Source organism: Diachasmimorpha longicaudata, chromosome 7 (assembly GCF_034640455.1).
Source record: "Diachasmimorpha longicaudata isolate KC_UGA_2023 chromosome 7, iyDiaLong2, whole genome shotgun sequence".
Lineage (NCBI taxonomy): Eukaryota > Metazoa > Arthropoda > Insecta > Hymenoptera > Braconidae > Diachasmimorpha > Diachasmimorpha longicaudata.
Genome location: NC_087231.1, coordinates 2,822,693 through 2,849,381, shown reverse-complemented (window position 1 = coordinate 2,849,381; position 26,689 = coordinate 2,822,693). Strand labels below are relative to the sequence as shown.

The following is a 26,689-nucleotide window of genomic DNA, read 5'->3' as shown; positions in this document are numbered from 1 at the left end:
AAATTATACGGCTCATAGTTTTCCCATAAGATCGTTAATCCCACTAAATATATAGGGTCACAGACAGGGATTTTCGACTGTGTGGTGACTTCATAACGGGGTTCTATAACCGGGTCACTGACAGCAATAAACAAGAAACAATCTCTCTGATTACTGATCCGAACGAACCACCATAAATCACATGAATAATGAGTCTTCCAAACAACACATTGGAACACGAACTCAAACACTGACAATATACCTCGAAAGAAGATGATACACTGAACTCAATGTGACGTTAAAAAAGATTGATTGCACTCTTCGAAAGTTTTCAGACAGAAAATGGATCCAAGTGAGTTGAAAACTTTTTCACTTCACCCTGATTCGCGATGAGACAATAACATTGACAGCACACGATGACAAAATAAAAATATCCCCTCTATCTCCTGCAGGGTAAAAAAAAGGCCAATTATTGGGCCAATGTCGGCATAGCGTTGGCTGATAACCGGCACCGACGATCGCCCAATCATCTGCCGATTATTGAAATGTCACCTCGCGTCGTGGAACAGCACTCCCTAACAGGAGATGAGGAATGTTGGCTGACAGTCGGCCAACATTGGCCCAATGTCGGCCCACTGTCGGCCATTTCTCATCTTCTGTTAGGGTGGTGTTCATCATATATCTGGGGGATAATTTTCCTGGGTTAACAAGAGAGAGAGAATTTCGTCTAAACAAATTACGAATGCAGCTTTTTTCATCAGGAATACCCGCGTTGACGTGATGGAGATCTATTCAGTTCGTCAGACGACGAAGGCCCGAGAACATCGGAGCTTATCCATACATATATTATTCATTTATATATCAGTTGTTTTACGCTACAAGTTCTTAGCTCCCGAAGAAAAGACCAATCCTCAAGATAACCAAGGAAGACCGAAAGTGGCTTTCCTCCCCTACCTAAGAGGCACAACAGAATGCATAAGCAGAGTACTTGTCAAACTTAATATTCAAACGATCTTCCAGCCTTCGAAGAAGATCGACCAGATGCTGCTAAGTACAAAGGATCCAAGACCTCCTCTGAGCACATCAGCAGTGTACGAGATCCCCTGCTCATGCTGAAAAGTGAACATTGGAGAAACCGGGAGGAAGACCAGTACACGGATCAAGGAACACCTGCGGTGCTCCAAATACAGTCACTTAGAACAGTTTGCCCTGGATGGACACTGGACATACCATTCAGTACGAAATCAAGCCAGAATGTCGGTCATATCGCAAGGGTATCTTGAAAGGAAATACCGAGAGGGTTTGGGGATCTATTAAAACTCTAACCACCTCAACAGGAACAGAGGATATCAAGTGAATCGCAAATGGAAAACCGTCCTCCCGGGTTTTTAATTGACCAGATGATCAATTAAAAACATGCGATTGCCTGAACACCCCCCCCCCCCTTCCCTTTATCATTACCGCTACAAAGGAAGATATAAAAGAAGTACCGCTAGATATTGAAGCTCATTGCCCTCAAGATGCAAATTGCCTAAAATGACATTTTTGGCCACTAAAACCGCAAAAAACTAAAACCATAACTATTTTGTTAATTAACTTAATACTCTTCAAGGACTATAATATACAAAAGACAAGTAGTTAACAAATTTATTCAAATACTATCCACCAATAAAACTATTTACTATATATTAGTGCCGATGATCGCCCAATCATTGTTTATTTAATTCAATAAATGAAACAAAATCTATAAAATTAATTTAATTATGAGATAATTGAACAATATTAAACGGCTCATCAATCACTCCTTGATAATTTATTACCCATGACACCCAGCAATATACTGATAGTGACATATATGTAACAGATCATTAACTGTCGATTTCCGGAAAATTAATGTTGAAATTAATGAAAAAAGGATATCCCTTTTTTTATCAATCCCATCATTGATTGATTCACCTCTATCACTCTCAACTCTCAAAACATAATTTTGAAAACTTAACATTTTGTCGCACCCAACCAGATTCGAAGGCACGACCTTGCGATTACGAAACTTAATATCCTCATCACTCGGTTATCGCGAAATTGTTGATTTCCCACATTAAAATTGCCTATATAAATAATATTCTTGTGTTTTTCCCCTCTTTGTATCGTTCTCAGTTTGTGTAGGGTTTTATATCAATTCCATAATACATAAATGGCGTATGTACAATCTCTATATATTTTCTCCTATGAATTGACTTAGAGGTTCGTCAAATATTCAATATAAAAGATGGCCAAACGAACAAGTACAAAAATAATGAAAAACAAAATTGATATGCTTTTTTTCTCAATTTATATTTTTCCAACTATCACTGTTCGGCCATAAAACGGCCTTAATCGGGCCCCCAGTGATCGGTGAAACTATCCTGAGCCGATGAATGAACTTTAATGGGAATCCGAAAGCTCCACGACACATCATTTTCATCGGGGGCCCGATAATCGGCCAATCGATTTGGGCCCCGACGATTAGCCGAGCGATTTGGGCACAATGACCGGGTTTCTATATCTCTATCAATCATACATAACATATTAGCATTTCTTTCTGGAGAAAATCTCCAATGCTCCGGAATTTACACAACATCTACACGTGAATATATGTATAGCAAGTTGTTATTTAGGAAATGTTGTAGTTGACAGTAGCAATGTAAATGAAATTTACCTTTCCCATGAAAGTCTACGGGTAATATCATCACTTGGCGTATAACTTGGACGTTGATTTAACAATCTTGCTAGTCTTGTCAGTGGCTGGGATGTGCTCAAAACACTACTGCTGCTCAATCTTCCACTAGTTCGACTGGTAGGATGCTCCGCACTCCTCGATGCCTTTTGACGAGGTTCTATTACACTTTCCGAAACTCTCCTCTCTCCAGCTTGATGTACCGTAACGTGAAGATTCAAGCAAACAGAACCAAAATTCATTAATTAAATTCCATTACAGTGTAGAGAAGAAATCAAAATTTTCACACACTAAAAATTTTTTATACAAGACAGCCAAGTGCTTAGAACATTCCCCTAGTTTTCCACCACTTATGCTCAATGATTCTCAAGTTTCAATGCCCATCAGTTACACCACAAGGCGTAAAATATTTTTTTTACCAATCAATTCATAGAGAAGGGGTAAATCGAGTAAAGTGATTTTTGACTATTGATTAGTGTTGAATTTTTGTTTTCCCCGGAGACAAATGTTGGATTTTTCATAAAATAAATAAAGAACAAAAGTCAATCTTATTTTATTTTATGGGTTTGAATTCTGAGAAGTGTGAGGTATGATATTTAGGCTTGATTTTTAGTATGTAGACAAAGTGGAATGAATAGGACTCTTTGAGAACATGTGACTGGAAGGTCCAGGGTGTTGTTTCCCTTTGTAGACCTAGTTAGTTCGTCTAAGGAATCGGTACAGAGTGGACGTGTCTCCGAGCATAATTATTTGACTTGAATCATGAAGAATAAAATAGTTTAAATTACTTATTGAATTATTATTTCTTATAACCCATTTCCAATTACTATTTACCATTTAATTATTATTTATTAATTTTATTTATTTATTTGCTGGAATTATTATTTCTTATAACCCATTTCCAACTCGTTCCAGAGTTTTTATATGTTCGGATTAAGGAAAAGGTTTGACGACTAAATTGTCGTGAGGGCCTTTTCTTAGGGAGTTTTTATTACTGAGCCTTTTCAAAAGTTTTTTCCGAAACATATCTGGTGACTAGACATGGTCAAGACAAGATTTCTCTGTACAGTTCCAGAGGGTGCGAAATTTATTACCCTTTCTAAGTAGAGTGAGTTCAAGTGTTATATTAAAGTTCAGTATCCTAATTATTCACAGTGGGTTCTAATTTATTTTGTTCCCCACATCGCAACTATTTGTTTTTTATGAATATCCCTAAATCCCAAAATTTACATGAATTTTTAATTAAACCTTTCATAATGATTCACTATTTAATCAACAATAATACCAAGCACTCAGAACTTAATAATTGAATTTATTCATTCTCATGGAATGATCCATGCAAAACTTTCCGTTTTTGTTGATTTTCTCAATAAATTATGAATTCTCCGGTGAGAATATTGTATGTAATAAAATCTCGTGAATTTTAACCGGACGATCTCTGAATAAAACATGAAGAGACAAGTTAAATAAAAATTCCTAGAAAATCTAGAAAATTTTACTACACAAAAGGTAATAGTGGAGCGAAGTTATAGTGTAATAAAAAATTCTCTTTATGCAGAAAATTTTACTATTCATTCGATAAAAGAACACCTTCGTGAAAGCAAACATTAATTTTCCTTGAGCAATGAAATTTGCAATACAATGAGCCATTTCCTGGAAAAAAGGATTTGGAAAATTTTAACTAGTTAAAGCCATTCATTTACTGATTGATGACCAAATCAATCAATCTCTAATCAGTGATACTTAACAAGTAGTCAAGTAGTGAATTTTTAACAGCGAAATTAGCCGAAAAAATTAAAATAACCCCATAGAATTCACCAAATTTTTCGCCTAAAAGTTGTTGATCTGACGAGTAAATATAGTAACGAAAAAGTTTCGCAATAAGTTACAATTTGTTATTAAATTTTTCTACCTGGAAGGTTATGTTCATTACGCGTTGATTCAAAAAATTATTGGAATGATTAAAATGCAAATGAAACTTTCCTAAAATCTATTAAATTAATTGGTAAATTTCATGTCTTAGCAGTTTTATTAGCACCTGCATTGACGATAGCATTTTTTATAGCATCGAAAGTAAATTAACTGAGTTTTAACGAGTTATTCACCCCCTCCCCCAGTCTACTGTATTCGCCACGGACGAAGAAAAAACTTCTCCCTGAGGAGAAAATCCTTGGCCAGGTATGGTTGTCTCTTTCACGAGACTCGCTTGACAGTGAAACCGGGAAATTGGAGATGCCAGAAAATTTTCGAAGCCGTCGGCTATCGAACCCATGACCCGCACCAGTCTGGTACTCTATTTTTTTTTTGTTCAGTCAAGTGCTTTATTTAACGGAAAAATAACAATCAATATTTGCAATATTTACAAACCTTGAAAATTAGTATTGAGAGTGCTTGATATGTGTGGACAAAAATGAATCATCTGTCTATAGCTGTTTTCAATCCATCTCAATATGTTATAGTTTTTATAGTTTTTTTCCAAACAGCACCGAAATGTTTAGAATATTTTTACTAAATAGAACCAGAGAAGAAACAGAAAGAAATGAATGAACGAGGGCCTTTTGTCAAATGGGTCTAGAGTGTGAAATCTTTGGTCACTAAGAGTCAGTTGATCTGTCTGGAGACATCATACCAGAAAGATATACCTTCTGCATGCGATAATAAAGAATTAAAGTTGATAGTTAAATCGTTTTTATATTATTGAGACAATCCCTATCCATAATCCAATAATTAGTATAAAAAATGGATCTATCATTGATATTGATTGCATATTTGATTTAGTTTGTATACTATGGCCTACAGAAGCCCTCGAATTTTTAAAACTATTCCCATAAACTTGATTCTATGAAAACTCACCAAGTGTATCATCGGTGAAGAAAATTCTCGGTGTCAACAATTTGTTGCTTTTACTCCCCGACTCAATTCTCTCCATTTGCTCATTGAATCCAGCGGCATTAAAACTTCCTACAAATGAAAATTCAATAAAAGAATGAAAAAAAAAATCCTGCAATCGATTCAACCGCACCCAGTGAAATTAACTTAAACTCAAAGATAATATCATTATCAATGTATTGAATACCTCTGCCAGGTCCGGATGCACCAGTACCACAAGCAGCGGCGTATCGGGCATCGATTTGCTTCTGTAGAATACTAAGACCAGGTGTTACTATTGCCGGTAGAGTGCTGGATCGTAATAGTGGAGCTGGACGGCAACAACCCCCACCGTTAGTACCACTGGTTGCGCGGGATGATGACTTAATATCCGATTTACATTCACCACTCGTTGTACTATCAAACAAAAATCCATTAATTTTCATTCCCCTCCCGGTCACCTTTAACTCTCCGAGTAGCAAGTGAACGCGACTTATTTAACTTTCTCCGCACAAACCACCCACTTTCCACCCCCTTCTTGTTACATATTTTTTTACTTCCACGTGACCCTCACCACCGGGATCACTCCAAAATATCACGCGACTAAATATCACGGTGAAAATAGCACATCGATAAAATATTACATACACGGAGAGGAAAATTTCTTAAAAATAACGTGCCCGTGCCATAATCTCCAGTCAAAACAATATTCAGTTAAAATGACGGAACAGTTACGCACTTGTTCAGTGAACTTTTAGGAAAAAGTCCAGAATGTTCCAGAAAAAATATTATTGGAGTTTGTATTTTAAATTGTTTATTGAAAATTAATTTATGAATGGATTGAGTAGATCTTTGTACTTTGTACGATTTATATTTCTTTCATTCTCGTGTTTATTTCAAATGGAAACATTTGAATTAAAAAAACAGTTTTATGGGTGAAAATTATGAGAAGTTTGGGGTATGATGTGCATGTTCTGTTTTCTTGAATCTAAATAGGTGCATAAATAGGACCACTGTTCATTTGGGTCGTCAGGTTCAGGTCGTCCCTTGTGTCACTTCATTTAGTTCCTCTAAGGAAACGAACCAGAGAGGTTGTGCCTTCCCCAGCGGATAAATAAAACAGAATAAAATAACATTCACACGTTTGAATCATTTAAAACTATAACGTAGATTACGGAACAGGCACGTTCCGCAAGAATTATTCTCTCTGAGTAGAAAAAATATCAGGACACCATATCTCACCTTAAAATCTCACACGAAAAAATATCACACACCAAAATATCATTTGAACAAAAAAAAAAAGTGATTTAATGTCAATTGACAACTGTTGATTAACTATTCACTCATTATGACTGTCTTCACAATAATCCTGGTTCCCTTCCTACGAAATCCAGAACACTATCCAACGATTTCCAGTGACGTCACCAGATTTAGAACGCTATAAAAATGTCCCGTAGTCTATGCGAATCCGGTGTTTACAGAGACTCCGAACATTCTAATGCGATATTATGTCAAATCATATTTTAATTGTTGATCTTTATTATGAGCGATATTTAAAAAATGTGGTATTTTTCATGTGAAATTTAATGTATGCTATTTTGGGCGTGACTTTTTCAGGTGTAATATCATGTCGCGGACCCCTCACCCTCCCTCACTGCGTGTTGGCATCACTATATATTTTTGGGACCCCCACCTCAGGGGTCCGTCAGCGCACCGAAGTCATCTTCAAAGATATGTCACCGAGGGGGATGGAAAGGAGGAGGGAAATTCTCGGAATAAATTCGCGCGCACTCACTATTAACAAATTAACGTGTAAATTGTTAACTCATTACACAAAATCTGGCGTGATTTACTCGAGTAGGGGAGAGTGGCGGGGGGTAAAATCAAATTAATCAACATACTTTTGCACTTGTGTTTACTTATGACGAATATACACACTCGAAGTTGGCTGTTTACACGTCATGAATATTCATTGAATTTTGGGGGAAGGTGCATAATAGAGATGTCGGGGTCGCGCCTCAACGCCCCTAACACTGATAACAGGGAGGCGGCTAAATACATTTTCTTGGCAAAAAAAACTTCTCGATGGACTTTTTTTTTTATGATTATAAGGAAAGTTGTACGAAGTAACTTTTATTTTAATCATAACTTTACCTTCTTTCCTTTCGTTGTTGTTTTTTCTTCTTAAACGCTCTTTTCACTCGCAGAAGAAGAAATGCTGCACGATCTATTGTTAATCCTTGGGGGGGCTTTTCTCCACTTGACATTGTTACGTTTGTCCTTCGATCCAGAAAAAAAAATAATATGAGTGTCACTGGTTATTCACGTCTATCGATACTGTCAGACGCAGTAAAAAATACTTTTTGGGGTGTTAAAAAGTATTTTATACACGCGAATAGAGGAGTTGGAGCGGCAATGGAAGTAGAAGAGAAAAAATAAAAAGTACTTGACACGAAAGTCGCAACATTACATATATGAGAATGTTACGCGGTAGTATCGATTCCCACCTCGGCAATCACCCGAAATATGCAGTTCAAACACATCAATGCCACATTCACAAAGACAATAATAATCTATACTATCAATTTTTCGATTCATTTACGGTTTGTACTTTCATTGCTGTCTAGTACCAGAACTGATCGAACTGGTGAACCAACTGATAAAATAATAACGCATCATTGACATGCACTAATTCCTCTCTAATGACTAAATTATCATTACCTTTTCGTTAATTTTACAGGAATAGTTGCATCGATAAATTACATATGCTATAAATGCCCATTAAAGTGGCCATCCGGAGTATGTGGATTTTTCCAACAACAATAAAGTACAATAAATCACACATAAATACGCAGATGTATAACAATCACCCGAGAAAGTGTATTAAATTATCCTCACGTCCGTCGCGATCGATTTCAATTAAATTTGTAATTGAGCCAGTGAATTTGAAATGTGTCACAGGAACGTTGCAAGTGACACGATAAAATAAGAAAAAAGACAGACAGAGAATAGAATCGGAAATAGATAGAAAAAAAAAAAACGTGACTAAAAGTTGGATAAATGTTTCCAGAATGAAAACAACTGGAGTTTAATTAGTAATGAATTGTTAAATTTAAGTTTCTGTTTGGATTTTTTTTTTCGCACAGCGTTAACGTTCCGACGTCCGTCAACGGACTGATTGCGGTTACTGACGGCCAGGAGAGATTGGCGGGTGGCGTCGTCGGGACGACAGTACGGCCGCCGTTTTGGCGACTGAGGGGTGTAGTAACCAGCAAACCCGAGGACCGACGCCCTGCCTTGGATGGGCGAAACCTGAGGGGTAGTTGGGGTTGGGTGGAGAGGGAGGGGAGAAGGGTAGAATGAGGGGTGAACCCCCCTCATCCACGCGATCGCGCGCATTCGACGCAGATCACAAAATGTACTTCTTTCCTTTACATCCTCCTCCCCCTCCCTTCCGACGAATCCCCTTTTTCACCCCTAACCGACTTCCTTCATTCGCACGTATATCTCAAGAAGGGTGCGGGGAATCATGGGCCACATTGATCTTTGACATTTTCATGTAAAACTCAACGAATCGACAAATGACAAGGTTCGTTTTTATCTGATGACTAGATAATGAGTATTTTTACTTTGATTATTGTGGTTCATTATGTTGTTCATCTTCCGAAAGAATCATTCTAGGTATTTTTATTAACAATGTGTTAGGGAAGATATTCAGAGGGAAGAGGTGAAAAATTGGGGTAAAAATGGTTTCTTTGTGTCCAACGGGGGAGAGAGCAGTTATTGCGTTCACATCTGATGGTCGGGTATTCCAGGTGGCGTGTCCGCTGCTCGTGGAGTGCTGAACTACTCTACTTCACAAGTCCGGGAAATTTCAATTGAAATAAATCAACACAAACTCCAATTTTATATTAATCCACTTTTGTGGTTTATCATTCACTCTGAACTTACTTTATTAATTACAATAACAACTTAAGATTTTAGAAGACGTTTAAATTGTCCCGAACTAGTTGTGTCCACGTAAAGGATGAATCTGACTTTTGTCTTATTTTAAAAACTCGTCCAAGTGTCGAGGATAGTGGCCTTGAGCTTGGTGATGGAGTTGGTCTTACAGTCCCGTGATAGCTTCAACTGACCCAACCCCCACCCCCATGCTACGTGACTCGAAGAAAGGGGCCTCACTTGTGGTTCTTAGAAGGAGATAGAAAATACTTGAGTTTCCCTCGAAGAAAAATAAACTGTCTCTGGAAAACGTTTATGGAACAAACGGTTTAATGCAAAAATCAAATTTCACTTAAAACTCAATAAGAAACACTTTACAAAGAGCTTTTGTTTTGGAGAGTCAGAACTACATTGAAAGATTTTAAGATTTATGGGTCGTTTTCTATTTACAAATAATTAACACGTCCGGGAGAGTTGTTGTTTGCGGCTGTACAATACCTTTCTATATCATACTATACCAGTCTCTTGTTGACAAACACCAAAGAGGATTGATTGGAGTAGAGGCTCAGTTCGGGGGGGCTCCGTTTGTACTTTTTCAATTGTACAAATGATGAACAGTAGAGAGAATTTTCAAACGTTGAGAGCCCCGGTGTGCAGGGATCCAACTGTCGAGACAAAAATGTGGCTGTACATGTGGACCCAGCGCCCATGTACAGCTTACCTTTTTGTCTCGACAGTTGGATCCCTGCACACCGGGGCTCTCAACGTTTGAAAATTCTTTCTACTGTTCATCATTTGTACAATTGAAAAAGTACAAACGGAGCCCCCCCCCCTCAGTTCTGGGTGGTTGACTGATACCAGTTATACCGTAGTACCTCACCCCAGAAGAGGGAGGGCGCCACATGCAATGATGGGATGTGAGGGGGGGCTCCGTTTGTACTTTCTCAACTGTACAAATGATCAACTGTACAGAAAATTTTCAAACGTTGAGAGCACCGGTGTGCAGGGATTCAACTGTCGAGACAAAAAGCTAAGCTGTACATGTGGCGCTGGGTCTACATGTACAGCCTAGCTTTTGAATCTCTGCACAGTGGTGCTCTCACCGTTTGAAAATTCTCTGTACAGTTGATCATTTGTACAGTTGAACAAGTACGAACGGAGCCCCCTCAGTATTGCGCGTGGCGCCCTGCCTCTTCTGGGGTGAGGTACTACGATGCCGCTGGCGTCAGTCAAACCGTCAGAACTGAGCCTCTACTCCAGTCAATCGGTTCTGGGTTGCACTATCCAGTTGGGATATAGAGATCAGTGGATTGTATTCGCGATGAACTGAATTAACTGGACATTTGTTCAAAGAGGATTAGTCGATCCTATTCGTATTGAATGGTGCAGAGATAGGAAAATTGAATATTTTGTTAGGTTAATTTTAACCGAATATTGAACCAGTAAACGAGCGAAGTGGAATTCGTCAGAAGTTCAGATCTCCAGGTGGGGAAAATTGTTGAGTTTTTAGACAGAGGCATTAACCTGCTTATTCTGTATTGTTTTTATGATTTGCTTCTGTAGATTGTCAAAATGGAGACGTCGGAGACAGAGGAATTGACACCTTATCCGTATCAAGTGGACATGCTCGAACTGGCCCTGAGGGAAAATTCCATACTTTACTTGCCAACTGGGGCCGGCAAAACATACATCGCGGTTATGTTGATCAAGGCCATGAGTGCATCAATCAGGAAACCATTTTCAGAGGATGGTAAAAGAACAATTTTTGCCGTTAATACTGTACCCCTGGTGCTTCAACAATCGATGTACATTAAGAGACATACTGGTCTCACTTGTCAGGGATACAGTGGTGATTTAGAGGTTGACTTCTGGAAAGAATCCAAGTGGCAGGAGGAATTCGACAAGAATCAGGTAATTCTCGTGATTCTTGTTATTTTAACTGATTTTTTTGGGTTTATTTGACAAATGTCTGGGAACCTCAAAGAGATAAGTTTTTGTCACGAGCTTCCAGTACTGAGCATATTCAAGTTAAATTTTATTCAAAAACTGGCTTAAGTATTAAATGATGTTGGATTTAGTATTTACAACTAATGAAAATACTAAATCTAAAATCTAAATCTGGAAATATCGATTCTTAGAAGAAGAAAATGTTAAATATTGACGTTACGCAGTACTTGAAAGTATTCAATTGGTTCTCAATAATTAATAATTTTATGTATTTTATGTAAATGCTGAGTATTTAGGGTTTTCCACAAAAAAAATACTTCCATTGAAATTAGCCGATGACAAATGGACTTATGAATTTTTACGATTATTTTTCCCATCCAAATCTTGGCCAATAGGATTGCACCATTCGACGTTATTTTGTATAGTCAACACGGTATTTCAGCGGATATTCTTGAAAATTACACTGGAAATTTTGCATGTTGATATATATAAAAAAAAACAAATGTTGAAGTAACCCTCAATTGTATCTGACAGATTAAATGGCAATTCGTTGAAAATTATGTCTCATGGTGCAATTCTATCGGCCAAGATTTGGATGCAAAAAATAATCCCCCGAATACCACTCGAACTTCGAAATTATCTGATATTTCCCTCAAGGTTCCCTGCAAACAAATAAGCTCGTCAAGTTTTCCAGAAAAATCACTCGCGCTTCGCGCTCGTGATTTTTAAACTGGAAAACTTGACACGTTCATTTGTTTGCAACGAACCTATCGGGAAATATCCGATAATTTCGGAGCTCTTGTGGTATTACATGCGATTATTTTTCCCATCCAAATCTTGGCCAATAGGATTGCACCATTCGACGTTATTTTGTATAGTCAACACGGTATTTCAGCGGATATTCTTGGAAATTTCACTGGAAATTTTGCATGTTGATATATATAAAAAAAAACAAATGTTGAAGTAACCCTCAATTGTATCTGACAGATTAAATGGCAATTCGTTGAAAATTATGTCTCATGGTGCAATTCTATCGGCCAAGATTTGGATGCAAAAAATAATCCCCCGAATACCACTCGAACTTCGAAATTATCTGATATTTCCCTCAAGGTTCCCTGCAAACAAATAAGCTCGTCAAGTTTTCCAGAAAAATCACTCGCGCTTCGCGCTCGTGATTTTTAAACTGGAAAACTTGACACGTTCATTTGTTTGCAACGAACCTATCGGGAAATATCCGATAATTTCGGAGCTCTTGTGGTATTACATGCGATAATTTGTAGTTCGAAATGAATCGATGAGGTAACAATTGGGAATTCACCTTTCATAGAGGATTTAGTAGTAGCTCCCTAGAGACCTTAAACCGATTTAAGACCTGTTGGATAGACTGAACTGTCTGGAATATATAGTTTTTGTTTTTCTTTTTTATCTGCAACTGTGGTGCAGTCCTGCATCAAGCAGAGGTGCACAAAGAATGAAAATATTTTGAAAAATAAGTTAAAAGAAAATAAAAATATGCAACCTGGCCTTTGTAATTTATATCTTAGGAAAATTGCAATAAATGCAAACTCGGCAATACCAGATATGGCGGGGAGAGGGGAGACGGGAGGGCTCGAAAAGTACATGATTTTTGAGGGGTTCAAGGATTATTTTCAAATATCGTTCTGTGAAAAACGATTAATTATTTTTAACAATTTTTCAATATCAATAGTCTTACTCTATACTGCACAGACTCTTGAGAATTAGAAAACTCTTCTTGAGGTGAAGATTTACTGTCACTTTAGCGCATAATGGTGGAGGGAGGGGGAGATGAAAGGAAAATACCTAGAATGTAAATCATTTGTAAAGTATTGTAAAGTATTGTTCTCTGAAAATTTGTTAAATATTTATAAAAAATTTATGATTATCTTTGTCTTACCGTAAAATGTCTAGAACCCTGGCAATTAGAAACATTTAATTGACGGGGTGATCAACTATCATTTTATTGTGTGAGAAGGGAAGGGGTGGCCCAATTTATGTTGCTATGTGGAGGATTGCAAAGTGACAGTTGATCACGACCTCAGTTAAATTTTTATAATTTCCAGGGTTCTAGCCATTCTTCGGTAAGACCAGGGTAATTAAAACATTTCTAGAAATATTTAATTTTCTTTCATAGCACAATATTTTTAAGTAATGATCCATGAACCCCTCAGAAAATGATGTACTTTTATAACTCTTCCCCCTCCCCCCTTCACCAAATCAGGGATTACCGGCTTTGTATTGATTACATTTATGCCAACCTATATCAAAAAAAGCTGTACTCTCTATTTTTAGCTTTTTTTACCTTTCTTTTCAGGATATTTTCATTTTTCCTATGCATCTCTGTTTAATGCAGGACTGCACCAAAGTTTCAGATGAAATATAAAAACAAAAACCATCTATTCCATCTATTCTAAAGTCTTTTTAGCCTCACGTCAGTGACTCATGGATTTTCAAATAAAAACAGAAAAAAATATCAATCACAGTCGCGCGTCAGCATAAAAGATTGATATTTTTCTCGAGGGAATCTCAAAAGTCAAACTTTCATGCCAAAATGAGCTTGTTGAAGAGCTGCTAGCGTTTGGGATTCTTTTAACGAAAGAAAACCGTTCTATATGGCGAAAAATTATATCTATATAGATCTATATACATATTGTACATGTATATTTTAGAAACAAAAAGTAATTAACCAATTTAAATTTGCCAAATATAGCCGATTAGGCTTTTTGCATTTCTCTTAACGCTATAATATATAATATAATATAATATAATATAAATTCTTTTTATAATGGATGGCAGTAGAAACATTTTTTTTCTACCAATTTCTCATTGCGTACGTCCCCTTTTCTTTGGCTTCTCTTTGCTCTCTCCTGGTTCATTCGTAAAGGCAGGGTGCTGTTCAGTCGGCTATCGGCCCTAATGCATAAGCATAGAGGACTTCGGTACCGCGTCGTTAAAACGATTTTTAAGCGCGTGTTTGAGGCCGCCGTGTCGTATGCAGCTTAGGGGTGGGTGAACCGGTGCACAGCGTACGACTGGAGGAGCGCGCTGCTGCCAATTACTCGCGCATATAGGACGGCTTCACACGAAGGACTCTGCGCAGCGGCGGGGGTTCTCCCTGTGGATCTTTTATTGCAGGAAAGAGCAACGCTCTACCAAGCTGAGAAAAGCATTCCGGTTAGAATAGGTACCGTAGAAATAGACCCCGTGAATCCGCACGTAAATTACAACGGTCGCCCGATTGACGCAGTCGAGGATATGAAGGTAGAGATCCGAAATGTCTGGAAGAGTAGATTTGAACGGGCTCAAACCGGGAGGAACGTCTTTACGTTCTTCCCTGATACTGCGGCGCATCTGGACGGGAAGTGGGTCGAGTGCGACCACTGGATCTCGCAGGTCCTGACGGGGCATGGGGAGTTCCGGTCCTATCTTCAAGAGCGATGCCTTGCCCAGTCAAACAACTGCGAGTGCGTATTTCTTCTTCTTCCTCTTCCTGGCCTGAAGCCTGTTTGGATTTGGCAGAGCACGTTCCTGGTTTTCGCCCACTTGTACATCTGATCTACCATGATCCTAGTAAGGATCTTATAACCTATATCTAAGAGGGCGATGCCTCGATAGTTTGTTACCTCATCTAGATTTCTATTCTCCATATGGATTGGGAAAATTCTGGCCTTCCTCCACCCTCGCAGTCGGTTCCCCGTTTGCCAGACTCTCTTCAGCACCAAGAAGAGTTCTCCCAGTCCCTGGGGCGGTAGAGATACCAAGGACTCTCTGAGTGCTCGTGTGACTTCCTCCGAGAGATCTGCATTTAGGATGCCCAATCAAAACGTGTCTGTTCCTCCTGTTCTCCCCCAGGAGGCATTTAACATGTTTTACCCACTCTGCTTCTGCAATGTCCCTCTGCCTGAATTGTTTCTGGAGTCTGTACTTGTTAATGAAGGCCCAGAATGCCGAGATGCTCCTGCATTTCTCCAGTGCCTTCCATCCTGCCTCAAAGTGCTCTTTCCTTTTCAACTTGAACAGCTTTTGGAGACTTCTCCTTTACTCCAGGCGTCTGATTGTCGCTTGTTGGTCAAACAGATTTTCTAGGTGAGCCTTGAGACATTTGAAGACCAGCGTCCTCTGCTCCTTGTATTCCTCGTCTACCCACACTGGTCCCTTCTTGGTGTAGAAGGGTTTTCTCGGTCGTCTCACCATGCCAGCATCTCGTGCCGCTGTCCATATCGCCCTTCTCACTTTTTTCCAGTGCTCCTTTTTATTGCAGGAGTTGTTTTGCTCCGCTATCTGGAAAATTATGCTTCTGGGCCTCCGGCTTAGGACCTCTGCTTGTTGTTCCGTAATTGGCCATATTTTCCCAGCTCCGCCTGGAATGCAGTGGATTTTGCGGGATCCCAATATATTGTTCCTCCGACCATCGTCTCCTCTCGGACCCTCTCCTCTTCCTCGTAGCTTTGCTGCTGTGGTCCCAGCGTCAGTTCAAACCTCACCGGGAGGTGGCCTGACTCCAGCCGGGGGAGCACCTCCAGGGCTGTTGCTATCCTACTTTCTGTGTCTTCGTTGATCAACACCAAGTCGATTCCTGACCTGCAGCCCTTTCCAACGAAAGAGACTTTACCGGAGGGGTCGCTCCTAGAGCTACCATTGAGTATCATGAGAGCATATTACCTGCAGAGTTGGAGCAACTTCCGTTCCTCAGCATTGACCTTCCGATTCTCTGATTTTCTGCGTAGTGAGTGCCAGTCTGGCGCGTCGTCTAGCGTTCTGCGACAGCCCTTTTCCTTGCTGACGTCAAGCACTCTTCTGCTGGTCCTAATTGGGCGAGTCCTCAGCGGTGATTTGTTGACCTTCCTGTAGGTAGTCTCCGGAGTGGCAGGCTGCGGTGTGTCCCTGTTTTGTAGAGTCATCGGGTCGTTCTCCGCCCGTTCATTTCCTGCCACCTGTTTATCCCCAGGAGAGTATCGAGTTCTACCCGATTTTTTGAATGCCTTTTCCTCCTCCCTCTTCGTCTCTTGGCTTTCCCCCTGGCTCCCCAAGTAACGATGTAGTGAGTTGACTCTGGTGGGCTTACTCTTGGTGGCTGTGTTATTCTTACACCCTATCGATCTCCCCCTTTTTCTCGCGGTCACAGAGACTGCAATGATCCCTCTCCGTATGTTCCTTGTGTCACTACGGACCTCATATCCGAGGTGAGCGTCCCGATCAACCCCCGAATGCTCATCTTGTGAGTTCTCTACTTCCTGCGTTTATTCTGGCGACTGAGTCCCCTTCTGCTGGTCGGTCCTCTGGGTGTACCGCTGTCCGGCCTCTCTTACCTCCAAAGAGGGCGGTAGTACATCCGTACTCATCGCCCTTTCCTCAGTTATATCATCTTCCACGAAAGTATTCAGATTGAATTGACCATGTTAATAATCAAAATTCGACGTTTTATTAAATAAATTACACGGATTACGCGAGACGCCAAGACGGACCTAGAAACAAAAAGTAATTAATCCAATTCAATAGCGTAGCCGTAACTCGGATCAAGGTGATTTCCACTTTTGATCCGTTTTTGATGAATATACCAAATTCTAAAAGCAATGGCAAAATTTTTCACGCAACCTTTTCTATAATTGTTCCCTGGTTCTTCAAAATGTACCAAAAATTTCTCAACCTGTTTTGCACTCGAAAAAATTAATTAAAAGCTGGCCCACAGTGGAAATTGACAGAAATTATCAACTAGTACTAACGTAAAATACAATTCTATTATCCATTGAATTAAATATTTTTTTCATTTAATTATGTTCAGGTTCTAGTGATGACAGCCCAGATATTCCTCAACATTTTGGAGCACGGTTACATGTCTCTGAATCAGGTAAACCTCCTCATCTTCGACGAATGTCACAGAGCAGTTGGTGATCACGTAATGCGACGAATTATGAGACATTTCGAGAAATGCCCTGTGCACGAACAACCACGTTTTCTAGGTACATCAGCGACATTATTGAATTCCAACGTCGCCATCCACAAAGTCGCTGAAATCGCTCATGAATTGGAAATCACTCTACACGCAAAAGTCATAACAGTGGATTCACTATCAATGATAAAAAACTACGCAAGACCAACAGAGAAATTTGTAGAATATCAACCGTTGTCACAGGCACTTGATCCACGAATATCTCAGAGGTTTCAGATGATGATAAAAATCTTGGATTCAGTAAAATTGCAAGAGCACGGAAGGAATGAGGAGACAAGTCCAGCATTCCAACCGAAGTCAAAGTTGTCTAAACTTCGAAATGTCATTGCTGATGCACAGGAGCATATACTCACTCAAGGTCTGTATGGTGGTAGCAAAGCTGTTCTCTTTCAAATGCTGAAGCTGGAAAAAATGAAGAAACAGGCCGAAGATGAGGATACTCTGACGATATTGAGCTACGCAGTCTCTCAATTAACACTCATTCGTAAGATCATTGAAGATGAAATTAATAAGACGCAGTTGACTGAATTTGAACAAATTCACAAATACTCGTCCGAGAAGGTAATCAAACTCGTTGAAATACTGCGAACACATTACAAAGAGAATGTTACTGAATCAGATTCGACTAATACATTTTCTGTAATTGTATTTGTTCATCGTCGATTTACAGCAAAAATTTTGTATCATTTGCTGAAAATTATTGCCAAATCAAACGATCAATATTCTTTCATCAAACCAGATTACGTACTTGGTGTATCAGTGAATCCATTCAAGACCTCTTGCGAAGATATTTGCGCATCAAAATGGAACAAAGAAGCTTTAATTAGATTTTGTACTCATGTGTCGAATATCCTGATTGCAACGGATGTCATTGATGAGGGTGTTGACATACCCCTTTGCTCTCTAGTGGTACGTTACGATTTACCGAATGATTTTCGGTCTTATGTACAGAGTAAAGGTCGTGCACGTCGTTCGTCCAGTAAGTACGTGATGATGATTAACGTGACAGACGCTGTGAAAGAACGATCGAAGCATAATAAATACGTGAAGACAGAAATGGTATTGAATAAATACTTGCTAGGTAACACTATTCAGCGACCATTGCCACCGCCAGATGAGATAAAGGAGTTTTTGTACAAAACGGTAATTAAGCCTTACGAAGTAGTATCACCTAATGGAAACCGCTATTCACTTTCTGACACTGGTGCAGTATCACTGATCTATCAATACTGTAATCAATTATGCAGCTCGAAATTTGCCATCGGTACACCCACAATTAAAAGTCACCAAACAAATAATCCAGGAGAATTTATCGTTTCTTTCAAAATGCCACTTTCATCTCCCTTAAAAGATGTAATTTTTAGTGATATAATGCCAAGTTTAGTACTGGCTAAACGCTCAGCTGCATTGAAGGCCTGCATTGAACTGCATAAAATTGGAGAATTGAATGAGAGATTATTGCCTGCGGATACCAAGGACATGATGGATGATGTGACACATTTGTTGAAAAATTGGAAATTCAATGATCAGGCTGGACCGACAGCTCTCCTGGGCACTTACAGCTGTCACCGTCAAAACAAATTCATTCATCCGGAGGAATTGTGTTCAGCTTATCCACAGGTGAATGCTGTATCCTATCTACATGTCATCAAGGTGAAACCAACGTATTCGAGACCATTTGAGGATAAACATCGAGAACAAGTTTTCTACGATTTATTGAAGGACTCCTCTGGTTTTGCCATTCTCTCCAGCAAGAAAATGTCTCAAGTACCTGGTTTTCCATTGTATATGAACATAGGAACTGTACAGGTTGAAATTGATGTCAATCACAGTGAAGTTGTTCTGTCTTCTGTTGAAATCAATCAATTGAAAAATTTTCACTGGGTTGTTTTTGCAGAAGTTTTGGGTATCGTCAAGTCCTTTACGATGTTTGATAATGAAAATGGTGAGAACACCTATCTCATTGTACCAGTCGATGTGAATGAAAACATTCATTGGAATATTGTTAATGATAATCAAGAGATCCTCAAAATTCCTCACTTATCAGGAGGGGCACCACATAAGGCGGCATTAGTGTCAGCCCTATCAATGATTGGTTACTCGAGCGATAATAATGCCCCTATTGACGTTGATTACGACGATTGGCAATTAGTGAGGCCAAATTATCGTGATACTGTTTATATTGTGACAAAAGTCTGTCACAATATGAGTCCACTGACTGAATTTCCTACGGATGGCTTCAAAAATTATCGACATTATTACGGGGAGAAGCATGGTTTGGCGATAACTGATACCAGACAACCTCTGCTGGAAGTTAAAGCAATATCCACGAATATTGATTATATCAAGCCAAGGGGTCGAAGTGCATCATCCAAAAGAAGGGAAAGAGACAATTTTGAGGAGCATTTGGTGCCAGAGTTGTGCGAGAGGATGACCTTTCCGCGTGGTTATTGGCTGAAAGCTATGTACTTACCTTCGTTGCTTCATCGGCTGTCTCAGCTGTTGATTGCTGAAGATTTGAGGAAGAAAATAGTACGAGAGACTGGATTGGGGGTGATTGAAGTGGCTAAAGGTGCCTGGCCACCTCTTCAATTGTTCGAGGATGATGACAAATTCGATTCATCGAATTGTTCTGAAAAGTCTCTCGAGGATGAGGACGATCATGATCTTGTGGATGATATGGACGTTGATGGTGACAATTCTAATGGACAGGTTGATGCTGATATGTCAGATGGCTTTTTCCCACTGCTGGATGGTGTGAAGAGCTCAGAATGTGAAACACCAATATCTCCGGAAATGAATATGTTGACTCTTGACTCTAATGTTTACGATTGGCCAAAGGATAAAGAGCCGATTGATCTCGAAAGAAATATTGAGAATATTCAGCTCATTGATATTGATTATTATTTTCAGTTTACCAATGTTCGTTCCAGAAATGTTGAGATACTGATGGAAAAATACAACAAGTATCGATTTTTCAAGCGACCCCACGTTTCAGTACCGAATATTCAACTGATAGATAAAAATCACACGTCTAAATCTCTACTGACTGGACCAACTCCCCTGGATATCATGTATGCTCTGACTCCAAAATCTGCTCACGATGTATTCAATCTCGAACGATTGGAAACACTCGGAGATTCATTTCTGAAGTACATCATCTCGGCTTATCTTTTTCAACGTTATCCATACTATACTGAAGGTAGACTGACTGTTTTCAAAGGGCAAATCGTCGGTAATCGTCATCTATTTTACTGCGGTGAGAAAATATTGCTTCCAGGTAGATTGTCGATAGATGATTTTAGTGCCAAGAGCAGTTTTCTATCGCCCTGTTTTCATGTACCCAAAGAAATTCAAAAAATGATTAAAAACGAGGATAGTTCACCGAATGTTCTCTATGAACTTCCCCTGAATTTGGAGGAACGAAAGACGGGGGAATTGTCAGATGAAACCAGAGCCATTTGCAATGAGAAAATATCTTCCTGGTCACAGAAAGGAATTACCACTCACACTGGTACAGAGCACTATTTGGGAATTCAAATAACCAAAGATAAAATGGTATCGGACTCAGTAGAGGCTTTGATAGGAGTTTATTTCAATGCCATGGGTCTTTCAGGTGCTACAACGCTTATAAAATGGCTTGGAATTCTTCCGGCTGACACCGATGTCAATGATATTTTATACAGTAAACCTGTAACAGCTGTAAGAGGCGCGGGTGAAGTAAATATTCACATGCCATGGGCAGGCTCAATTGAAGATACTTTGGGGTACAAATTTAAGGATCGATCGTTTCTGCTGCAAGCCTTCAGTCATCCATCATACTCAAGCAATAATGTTACGACTGATTACCAGAGATTAGAATTCCTGGGGGATGCTATTATTGATTTTTTGATAACTATCCATATCTATCAAAGCTGTGGTAATTTAACTCCAGGGGATTTGACAGATCTAAGATCGGCATTGGTGAATAACATAACTTTTGCTTGTCTAAGTGTCAAGTTTGGACTTCATACAGGACTACTTGCATACGCCCCCAAGTTAACAGATGCCATTGACAAATTTGTGTCTTTTCAAGACGAAAAGGGATACAAAGTTGGCGATGATCTACATTGGATTCTACTGGAGGAGGACGAATGCAATATGGCGGAATACGCTGAGGTGCCAAAAATTCTAGGAGATCTCTTCGAGTCTGTCATCGGTGCCATCTATCTGGATACTAATAAGAATCTGAAGAAAGTCTGGGAGATATTGTACTGCATGATGCACGAGGAAATCAAGAACTTCAGTGAAAAAATTCCCAAGGATCCTGTCAAGTGCGTTTATGAAGCTCAAGGGGCTCATTGCCGATTTTTGAAGGTAGAAACCCTTAGCTGTGGGAGTATTATGGTACCTTTGGAGATTGTCGTCGGGGGAAAGAGAAAGTTATTCCATGGATTTGGTGCTATGACTAAACAAGCAAAACGAGCTGCTGCCAAACAAGCACTCAAGTTTATTCATCGCAATTCGCAGGGATAAATTATATTTTATCGTATGGTCCATGTAATATTGTAATAAGAGTGGAAAATTAAACAAAATGGGAAGAGATCAAAAGTCTGATGGCATTGATTCGACATTTTCAAGGCTGTTGTAACACGATTTTTCTTTCGAGTCAAACAAAGCAGAATAATTAAGCAGAGGAATACTCTGATGCTGGCAAAATTCCGAACTTCTAGAGGGTCAGACCAGGTTTTTAAACATTAAATTATCGAATGTTGGTTAATAGAAACAATAATTTCTGACATCATTCCTCCCGAGTAATGGCATTGACGTTATAATTAAAATAATTTTCATTTTGTTATTCAGAGATTGAATGGAATATGAAATATGAATAAAATCTTCCAGAGACTAAATCCAATTCAGAAATTAGCCTCTTGTATGTTCAGTGTTAAATCACTTTTCAATTTCACTAGAACTTCAGTAAGTTCAGCAGTAAAGCTGAAAGGTGATTTAAATCGATGTTTTGTGTGAAATAGTTTTCAATCGGTGTTTCTGCATGTAAAGTCGCTTGTAAATTTCTCTTACAAGCTATTGCATTACAAGATATTTCGCATGATCTGTTGGAGCTGTTGCATTCTGTACTGCGGAAACTGTTATTATATTAATTTCTTGATGTATTGAAAGTATATTTTTTTAGGTTTCATGCAACATGAACTGCGAATTAAGTATACGTGAATGATTTTAAATAATAAACTTTATTTTTCTAAAAATTTATGTATCATTATCACACAGCCCGGAGGTTCGGAATAAAAATTTAATGGGGACCTACGCGCCATTCGAAATTACAATGCAATCGATTTTTTCCACGTGTTACTGACGCTTTACTGTAAGGTGATAAAAAAATCTGAGAAAGTGGGACATAACGGAGCGTTAAAAACGCTCTTTGAAAGCGATCATTTTCTTATTTTTATACTTTTTTGATTGTACCTTGATTGTATCCTTGAGTGATGTGCAATTCAGTAAAAGTGAAATAATTTAGATTATAGAGATGAAAATATGTAATATTATATTTCTTGCGATAAAAGCAACCTATGTGATGCGGATTTCGTTAGTTGTATGATAGGAAAATATGTTAAATCAATATAATTAATTATCTTAATGATAAGCATTTGGTGATTGTTCTCATATGATCCCGATATAATTTCCAAACATTTTTAACTTCACTCTGATTACAGGAATTTTCGCGCTTGTCCAATTCTGATTTATATAAGAATTATCAAGACAAAAATAGGGTTTAAGTTTCAGTTGAATATTCTATTAATATAAATCTTTGATCTTGTCTGTTGCAACGAATATTTATCATTAACTCAAAGCACGTTAAGACAATTTTCGTTTAAGATTTTTTTTTTTGGTCAGTTGAATTTTGTCTCTACAGATAATTTAATTGTGTAGCAATTCCTTCACTTGTAACGACTAAATTCACTTGACGTAAAGGGTCTGTTTTTTTAATTTATTCCAAAATAAGTTTGTTTAGTATATTTGCATAAAATATATTGATGTAAATATTGAGAATTTGTTACAATAAAGTTGATAAATCTTTCAATTCATGACTTTTCGTTTTTTCAATGACGGCCTATCAAACACCTGTTTCATTCCAGCTGCTTGATTATTGTGAAATTTAAGGTTTTGTGCTGTTTCCGATATCCAGGGGGAGTCAAATTGCGTTGTATCCTGGTCCACAAGATGAGTATACTTTGTTCTTCCACTTCTACCAAAGTTCTTCACCTGCATTACTTTTGGTAAAACTGTCTTATCGAAATGATCCTCCAATGTTGCACCAGAGAAGTCACGCTTGAATACACTTTCGTCCTTGTCCAGGTAGAATGCACCTCTGTGGTAAAATTTCTGGAGAAATTTGTATTTTCCTTTTGCCGCTTTGTTAGTGACAATTTTAGGATTAATTCGGGCTTCTTGACGTCTCTCTTCCTCAGTCAAATTACGGAGTCTGTCAGTCTCCATGCGTTCCTTCTCGATTCTATGAATTGCCAATTTATCAAATTGTTAATTTCATGATTATTCAATGAACGGAAAATGGAGAACAGGATGAGAAATGGAATTTTTTTATGCAACTTGAAGCATTTTAAAATAATCCAAGTGTCCTTCGAGATTGCTATCAACTACTAAATTTGTCATTTTAATTGCATGAGATAAATTTGAAAAAAAAAGGAAAAGGAGTGTGGTTTATTAAAGAATGCCTCATATCTGATATTAATTGATTAAAGAATAATAAAAAATACTTACGCTTCACGTTCTTCGCGATCACGTTTAATCCTCTTCAACTCCCTCAATTTCCAAGCCTCATATTCGACTTCATCGTTCTCGTCATCAGTGCAGACATCGTTCAACTGTCCCTCAATAGTCTCCGTCGACTTTGTATTCGTAGTGTCTTTACGAATTGCCTCCTCCACCATCTTGAAAATATCAACTGGTGTTATAACAAGTGTGAATCAAATTATTGCCTCTTGACTATAAATTTATCGCAATTTTTAATTAATAGAAATAATGGGCTTTACATCCCTTAATTATTAATATATCAGTTCAGTTGTTGTGTTCAATTGAACTACTTTATCTACCAACAGAGAAACAAATAGAATAGAAATAGAAACTATCAAAGTTTGAATAATTACAGGAAATACAATCTTGAAATGAAATCAGTTGACCAGACGTGAGAGAAGTGAACAATTTTGTTAGCTTGATAAAACCTTTACCGCTTGACCATAACAAATTGATATTTTCCGAACGTTATCGATATCGCTTTTCTCGTGATTTTTTATCTGCAAAGCCATGTATTTATAAACTGATTTTTAGTCGCTATCAGGTCCCCAAAAATTATAAATATATATTTTTTCAAACTAAACAAAATTGAGAATATTTCCGGAGAGGATTTTCAATAAATATTGAGGAATGAATTAACAGAACAAGAAAAGGTGAAATGCTAATTGAATGAAAAAACTTGAAAAAATTTACTGAATTTCGAAAGTCCATTCTCTAACTAGCTCATTCATAAATCCCTATCAATTACCCTGAGTGTTTGTCGTTTTCGTTCTTCCGCCATTCGTTTGCTCTCAGCTTCTGCCTGTTTTTGCTTAATAGCTTCCTTCTCCTTCTCCATCACTGTGATTCTGTCCTTCTTCCTGACGAACACCGGCTTCAACCTGGGCCCAGTCTCTTCCTCAGAGTCCGTGTATTCCTCATACTCAGAGCTCTCATCACTACTGCTTCCCGATTTCTCCTCCTCATCGTCGTGCATCAAGTCCTCAACAGTTTCCTTCTTGGAGAGTACCCTAGCCTTGAGAGCCTCACGTCTCCTCTCGATCTCAGTGTCTGACAGCTCTTCATCTTCAGAATCGTCTGAACTCTCGAGTTTAATCCTCTCTCGAGGTCTCTCCGACTCCGTTGTCTCCAATATTTCTGGCTCGTGAACTCGACGATATCTCTCACTACGAATTTCAATATCTCGTACCTCATTTGCCGCGTCGTCTGCTCCACCCTCGCCTGCATCTTTTCCTTTCTGTCGTTCTAAACGTGTCAGCCTCCGCAATCGGGGATCGTCTTCATCAGGAGCACTTGGACCCTCCGCTTCGCCACCTGATTCGTCACCTTGTTGTCCTCCATCCGGATGAACTCTTCCTACACGCCTGTCCATAAAATCATCTTCCTCAGACTCCTCGTCTGAACTTGCCACTGGTGCATAATCTGGACGTTTTCCTGACACATATCTGTGGACTTTAACTTTTTTCATCGACACTTGACCTGAAAAAACAGACAAAAATTTTCAGATAAAAAAAAACAATTCGATCCAGTCAATTTTGGGGTATTTCACATGATTATTTCACACTAAAGATTGAATGTCTCCGAAACTAATCATTCAATTTAGCTTATGTCCAATATGATCCGTTATAGTGATGAAAGGACGATCAAAAACAGAAAAATGATGAAGACTATCATTTCTTCTAGGGTTCACTTTTCAAGTTTAATTGATTCCAGTTGATCCAATCATGACGACAAAGATTAAATACTTTGTTTAGTTTTGGAGATCTTTCGAAAAAATGATCGAAAAACAAATAAAGATTTCGCAAGAACAGCTTAACCAATCGAGCTGAATCTGGGTTCACAGTTAGCATCAACACTTACCTACTATCTAACAAAATTTCAATTTTTTGAATATTTTATCCATCTACATCTTTTCTTAACTAAAAAATAACCCCTGACCAAGGGACCGCATTCTTTCCAGGCAAAGCTATAGTTTCTTTGAGCTGGGCAAAAAAGGGTGAAAAAGGTCAACTGTTATTTATTCTAATTGTGATTAACTTAATAATGGTAATTGCTATTTATTATGGAGTGCAAGTTGTTAGTTGTTGGGCGTGTTTGGGAATCTGGCGATTTTATTTGAGTAGAAGAATCATTCTCACCTTTGTCATTTTTCACAGGGACTGCACCCGCCGTACTCTGAATTCCCATTGGAGCTGGTGCCAACGAATTGTTCGTTACGAAATAATCCATTTTGAGCGTTATTCAGAGGAAATATTTATGGTAGAAACAGAGAAAAACTCAACTCGCCACAGGAGACTGTGAATGTTGTGACATTTGAGGTTATGGTGTTGTTTCAGGAACAACAGCGCCAAGAGTTGGTGGCCTAAACAAGGAGGATGGACTCAACTATACTAAAGCCAGCATAAGTTTTAACATCGGGTATAACCCGAAGTCTCCCCTCCCTTCTCCCTTCATGTGGG

The 26,689-nt window shown here is 38.6% G+C and overlaps 3 protein-coding genes and 1 long non-coding RNA gene across 5 annotated transcripts in view; 2 read left to right on the top strand and 2 right to left on the bottom strand.

Annotated features, from left to right (window-relative positions):
• Wake (wide awake) overlaps positions 1-8,893 on the bottom strand; it is a 49,040-nt gene extending 40,147 nt beyond the window's left edge. The window contains exons 1-5 of one of the 2 annotated variants that reach the window (XM_064125475.1): positions 8,285-8,893; positions 7,718-7,843; positions 5,772-5,980; positions 5,549-5,656; positions 2,678-2,888 (exon numbers count right to left, since the gene is read on the bottom strand). In XM_064125475.1, the coding sequence (XP_063981545.1) occupies positions 2,678-2,888; positions 5,549-5,656; positions 5,772-5,980; positions 7,718-7,830 (641 nt within the window). In that variant the 5' untranslated portion in view covers positions 7,831-7,843; positions 8,285-8,893. The remainder of the gene's footprint in view (positions 1-2,677; positions 2,889-5,548; positions 5,657-5,771; positions 5,981-7,717; positions 7,844-8,284) is intronic. The other variant, XM_064125477.1, reaches the window with a different exon arrangement.
• The window catches only part of LOC135164613 (uncharacterized), a 142,659-nt gene extending 119,160 nt beyond the window's left edge, over positions 1-23,499 (top strand). The window contains exon 2 of the long non-coding RNA XR_010299341.1: positions 23,178-23,499. This is a non-coding gene — a long non-coding RNA (uncharacterized LOC135164613). The remainder of the gene's footprint in view (positions 1-23,177) is intronic.
• LOC135164608 (endoribonuclease Dicer-like) lies at positions 10,807-22,010 on the top strand. The gene is made up of 3 exons (XM_064125111.1): positions 10,807-10,990; positions 11,069-11,416; positions 17,253-22,010. The coding sequence occupies exons 2-3, from the start codon at positions 11,078-11,080 to the stop codon at positions 21,933-21,935; spliced, it is 5,022 nt and encodes a 1,673-aa protein (XP_063981181.1). The 5' UTR covers positions 10,807-10,990; positions 11,069-11,077; the 3' UTR covers positions 21,936-22,010.
• Positions 22,633-26,625, bottom strand: LOC135164612 (microfibrillar-associated protein 1). The gene is made up of 4 exons (XM_064125129.1): positions 26,369-26,625; positions 24,979-25,709; positions 24,198-24,367; positions 22,633-23,931 (listed from the first exon to the last, which is right to left on the bottom strand). Exons 1-4 carry the CDS (start codon positions 26,457-26,459, stop codon positions 23,496-23,498), a joined length of 1,428 nt encoding a protein of 475 aa, XP_063981199.1. The 5' UTR covers positions 26,460-26,625; the 3' UTR covers positions 22,633-23,495.
• Between the last annotated feature and the right edge of the window lie 64 nt (positions 26,626-26,689).

Excerpts from the sequence above, each read along its gene's own strand:
- LOC135164608 (XM_064125111.1), top strand. The coding sequence starts at position 11,078 with ATGGAGACGTCGGAGACAGAGGAATTGACACCTTATCCGTATCAAGTG. Across the intron at positions 11,417-17,252 it reads AGGAATTCGACAAGAATCAG|GTTCTAGTGATGACAGCCCA; the intron begins GTAATTCTCGTG and ends AATTATGTTCAG.
- LOC135164612 (XM_064125129.1), bottom strand. The coding sequence starts at position 26,459 with ATGGATTATTTCGTAACGAACAATTCGTTGGCACCAGCTCCAATGGGA. Across the intron at positions 25,710-26,368 it reads CCCTGTGAAAAATGACAAAG|GTCAAGTGTCGATGAAAAAA; the intron begins GTGAGAATGATT and ends CTGTTTTTTCAG. Across the intron at positions 23,932-24,197 it reads GATCGCGAAGAACGTGAAGC|AATCGAGAAGGAACGCATGG; the intron begins GTAAGTATTTTT and ends GGCAATTCATAG.